General features: G+C 37.9%; 1 protein-coding gene across 1 annotated transcript in view; it reads left to right on the top strand.

Moving 5' to 3' along the window:
- Positions 1 to 3183: 3183 nt before the first annotated feature.
- The window catches only part of itgb3b (integrin beta 3b), a 32636-nt gene continuing 30554 nt past the window's right edge, over positions 3184 to 5265 (top strand). The window contains exons 1-2 of the mRNA XM_061709043.1: positions 3184 to 3336; positions 4956 to 5041. Of these exons, the coding sequence (XP_061565027.1) occupies positions 3264 to 3336; positions 4956 to 5041 (159 nt within the window). The 5' untranslated portion in view covers positions 3184 to 3263. The remainder of the gene's footprint in view (positions 3337 to 4955; positions 5042 to 5265) is intronic.

The raw sequence follows: 5265 nt of genomic DNA, 5'->3' as shown, positions 1-5265 counted from the left end.
GCCCCCTGCTCCTTCTTTGTCTCACTCTCCTCCTCCAACAGCTGCTCCTCTCCCTTCTCTCTTTCCCTTTGGGTCCTTGTCAAGTACATGCTATTTGCTTTATTAGAGCTCCAAATGCTTCTGCTTCAAGTAGTTCAGCCACGAAGCCCCCTCTGGGCTCCCTGCGCACACAATCTGAATTTCATCCTGTTCCCTGAGACGCTCATTTTCTACCCCTCTCTTTGTCTTTAAACTCAAGTTATATGCTCCCTTCCTGGGAAAGAGGGGTTGTTTCCACGGCACTGCTTTTTCCCAACCCCTGCAGGCCTCAATCATCCATTCATTAACTCTTAAGTCAACACACTACCCCTGTGTCTGAGTGTGTGTGTGCCTGAGTGAGTGTGCTCCCCCCAGATGAATCAATGCAGAAGCTCTTTCGCAACTTTTGGACTGGATTTGTTGCTGGGTTTCTGTAAAGTACGTGCACTCACACATATAAGAGCGAAACAGCCCACACTTTGCTCATATGTCCCTGAGAGGAAAGAGCAAATGCTAGCCATTTAAACTTGTAAAAGACACAGGCTGATGCCAAGATGCATTGCACCCCCCTCCTCAACAAACACACACACTCTTACTCCAGAGTGTGCAAGGGGCTGCTGTCATTCAAACCTGCGAGAGAACGGCGGAGCTTGTTGCCTCGCTAAGTGTTGTGAAACTGTTTTTTGGAAGTTTCAAGGAGAAAGAAAGAAACTGAGAGTAAAAGGAAAAATTTGCTGCAACCGAGAGGGAAAATTGAGCAACAGGAGGCTCAAGAGGAACGGACAAGGATGGAGAGAAACCAGGTGTAAAGGGATGAGGAATTGGGAGGCAACAAGGGACACAAGTTTAGAGCGTTTTATAAAAAAAGTGCTTTCATATAATAAAGCTGGAACGCAACTTTTTGCAACATGTTACATTCTTGTTTGTGGCTTGTTTCAAAGCTCAGTTTCATCCCCAAGTCCTCTTCTGTAATACAATATCAATGCTCAGCTGATATTTTCACTTGTGGGGAATGAAATCATCATAACATGTTGCAGCTGAAACACAACTGTCCATTAAAAATCAATTTAAAAAAACAAAAACACTACTTTAGCTCACTGGATACTAGGATCTACGTCTAAGATCTGTAATGTTGCTGGCCTCGAATTCTTAAAATCATCACATGGTAAGTTCATCATGAGTCTTGAAGCAAAAACATCACGGATAAACTAGAGGACTGTACTGTTTAGGAGCAAATGGGATCTTTCAAAGTGCGTTATAAGCAGTTAAAGCTGGTTTCTTGGCCGGTGTGATCTTTTTTTGTCATGGTTTGCTGAAGAAGTGGTATCATAATTTCAGGAAACAGGGAGAGCTGGTGGTTTGGAGTTGGTGGCAGAGGATGTGAATGACAGGAAGCTGGGGGCTGAGATGGGCAACCCTGTTCCTCTCTGTGGTGAACTGGGGCAGCTGGAGCATGTTCACTGAGGGATACACTCAGCAACACATCCCAAAGCTCCACCATCAACCTCCTTCACCATTTACCATCAAACTCCACACTGCATTTAATGCATTTTTTAATACCAAAATGCTTGATTGTTTATTTTTTTTAGTGCATTTTTAAGGAGCCAGTTTAAATTAATGATGATTAATATTTGCAACTCTATTAAGCGTACATTTTAATCCTATGGCCTATTTTGTTTGAGATGCAGGTGCTAATCAATTTCATAATCAAAATAATAATAATAATCAAAAATATTCCGATTTTAAGAACAGGTTAATGTATTTAATTGCAGTAGCTATATCCAACTAGTGTCAGTGATTCAGATCAACAAAGCACAAACGCTTTTCTGGCGCATATACAGTAAATAAACAAAACTAACCACACAATGACCACAGCAGGTATCTGACACGGACCTGAAGCCTGAATTATGGTTCTGCGTTAAATTGACGTAGACATAGCCTACAGTACGGTGCGCGTCGCCGCGTAACCTACGCCGTAGGCGCTGCGTTGGTGTAACGCGGAACCATAAATCAGCCTTCATTCATCGCCTCCAGTGGCTCCTTATTTCAAATGATCTTCCTGGTGGGAATAGATGGAACTCCGCCCCAAAAACCATTGGATGTAGAGTTTTTGAGATATTCTTGTCCACAATAGCTTTTTTGCAACATACTGTATAAGCATATAGTTCAGCATCTTTTATGGAGAAATTTTTTTTGTTTGTTTTTTTGAATACTTGAGAGGAAGATGACAAACTTAGTAGCTCCAAAAAAAACCCTCAACTAACTTAAAAAAAAAGGAAAAAAAAAAAGCCAGTGAGGCATGTTTTTGTTTATGATTGTTATGATTTGTATTATACTGTAATTTATTTGTTTATTTATTTATTTTTTTATTTTTTTTGAGCATGTTCGAAATAAAGTTTTCATTCATTAAAGCAAAGTTTTCATTCATAAATCGTGTATTTTCAGTTAACATAATGATTTCACAAGGCTGTGAAAACAGCCTTATGTTTTCTTTGTTTTGTGCTGCTTGATCCTTGACTGTTAAAAAGAATACAACATAATCTCCTCACATGTCATGTACATGTACAATTAAACCAATCAATTTGTTGGTTTTCAAGGGAGCTTTTTATTCAGTTTAAGTCAACATTGGTTCAGTTTAGCTCTGATAAAATAAAATGCTCTTTTCGTCCATCACCAAAGCAACGTTGTGGTTCTCGGTGTAATTACAAACCATGGCCGTTGGAGAGCAGTGTAATGTTACAAATTAAAACCATACAAACTTGTGAATAATATTCTGCTTAAACTAATTCTTACTTACATTACACAATTAAGCTTAATTTACAGTTTCAGCTCGGATCATATATTGTATAGTCTTAAAAAACACTCTTATCGCCAAAATATGTTCTTTATATGTCAATAAATATACATTTTGTACCGTGGAAATGTATTATTTCATCTTTTTTTTATGCAGAGTAAAACATGAATTTCAATAATAATAATAATACCAATGTTGATGTTTGATGTTAGACCTGCTACTCTTCAACAAACCAAACCAAACTGAACTGTGAATGCTGCTTCCTCCGCCCAGCCCATTAAAATGATGAACATGTGAGCTCTGCACCGGATTGGAGGGGCGGCTTTTGAGACTTTTGGCTCTATTTGGAGATGCTTGTTTAACAGATGAGTTTTTTCCTGTTGTTTTTTCACTTGTTCTGCTCCCACCACAGCTCACTGCCGGGCTGCGTCCTCCCAGAGAGCCAGAGAGGATGGCTGCTCTGCCGGCGCACACACTGCTATGGATGTACGTCTCCTTCCACCTAGTGATAACAATAGTGAGAGGTAAGTCCGCTTCCTTTTATCAAGGCTGAGCAGAAGACATCTGGAGCATGTTTTCAGGTTGTTTTTTACAGGCAGCAAGGTGTCTGTGCGTTTGGGTGTCGGTGCTTTAATGAAACTGCTGTTCCTCTCTGTCTTTTGAAGAAATAAAGGAAAGTTATGCAAGTGACCGCGGTTGAATTGGTTTGATATTGGATATTGGTATTGGATATTGGATATTCGACATTCAACACCCATAAAACTTGTGATACATACCACTGATTTTGGTCAAACCACTTGTGATGTGTTCATGGTCATCTAGACTATAGATCACAAAACAGTAATAAAAAATCATATAAAAAATCATATATATGGGCTGATTTAAAAATCATATATATGGGCTGATTTAATGTGGTTTAATGAATTCAACACCCATAAAACTTGTGATACATACCACTGATTTTGGTCATATTGCTTGTGATGTGTTCATGGTCATCTAGACTATATATCACAAGAGAGAAATTATTACAAAATCATATTATGGGCTGATTTAATGAGCTTTAATGAATTCAACACCCATAAAACAATCGGTGTTATGCGTCACAAGTTTTATGGGTGTTGAATTAATTAAACAACATTAAATCAACCCATATATATGATTTTTAAATCAGCCCATATATATGATTTTTTATATGATTTTTCTAATAATTACTGTTTTGTGATATATAGTCTAGATGACCATGAACACATCACAAGTGGTTTGACCAAAATCAGTGGTATGTATCACAAGTTTTATGGGTGTTGAATGTCGAATATCCAATATCCAATATCAAACCAATTCAACCGCGGTATGCAAGTGAGGTAACAGGATTTAAACTCGTACATGCCCAGTGCTGGAAGAAATATTGAAGGACAACACACCACCACATTCAAATGAATCAACTGTAATTAGAAGCATACATTATGTGAGATAATATCCAGTCTGAATATTTAATTTACAATTTTCATTTTTAGATTGCATTCATGATAAAAGCATATACCATACTGCTTTACCTGATCAGTGTAGAGCTTTAATTAGCCTACAATTACAGTATTGTCCCTAAAGAGTCCCTATATGAGGGTTGTGAGATGATACATGGACACTAAAATAGTTTAAAGGTTCAGACACATGTCAGATTTATTTTATTGTTGTGTTGTAAGTAACTTTGATGGAAACTTGTTGAAGCTTGATAATATATTCTCTTAATTTTGCATTGAGAAGTTTCCTTTTTTCCCCCGCTGGTTACAAATTCTCCCAGCTGCTCAAATGGATTGTATTTTTTCATTTTATTTATAGGTCTTTGGATATTTTGTTTCATTGGGGTTGTTTTTAACTGAAATAGCCTCATTCTGTAAAATATGAATTAGAGGTTTTAAACACAAATTTCCCAGTGAAGTCATTTTATTCTGTCTTCACATATCTTAAGAAACCTGTACTAAATATATGACTCCTTGTCAAAAAGTTCATTTACTTTAAACAGCGTACTTTGTAACATTTCACAGCTACAGTACACAAGCCTTGTGTTTTCATCATTAAGGCTGAATATAACAAACGGAGGATGTTTACAGTTTCACAGAAACAATTCTTTCCCTCTGGGTTCCAGGCTCAAATGTGTGCACATCCAGAGGAGCCAGCACATGCAAGCAGTGCCTGGCTGTGCACCCCAGCTGTGCATGGTGCTTCCAAGAGGTGGGTCACTTTTTTTTTATTACCAATCCTCATCAGCTAGCAATAATCTGGTTAGCAGAAGCTATTTCTTTATGGTTATTTAAAATTATGCCTACCCAGCGACTCATCGTGTTTGGGTTTTGACTTGTGAAACAGGAAAGGCTCTGTAAGAACGGATCTGACTAAGTGACCATCATCATGGGTTTCTAAAAGGGCGTGATCATTTTTTCTGGTTCAAATTAACA

Source organism: Cololabis saira, chromosome 19 (assembly GCF_033807715.1).
Source record: "Cololabis saira isolate AMF1-May2022 chromosome 19, fColSai1.1, whole genome shotgun sequence".
Lineage (NCBI taxonomy): Eukaryota > Metazoa > Chordata > Actinopteri > Beloniformes > Belonidae > Cololabis > Cololabis saira.
Note: the sequence above shows the minus strand (reverse complement) of the source record. Positions and strands in the feature narration are given on the sequence as shown.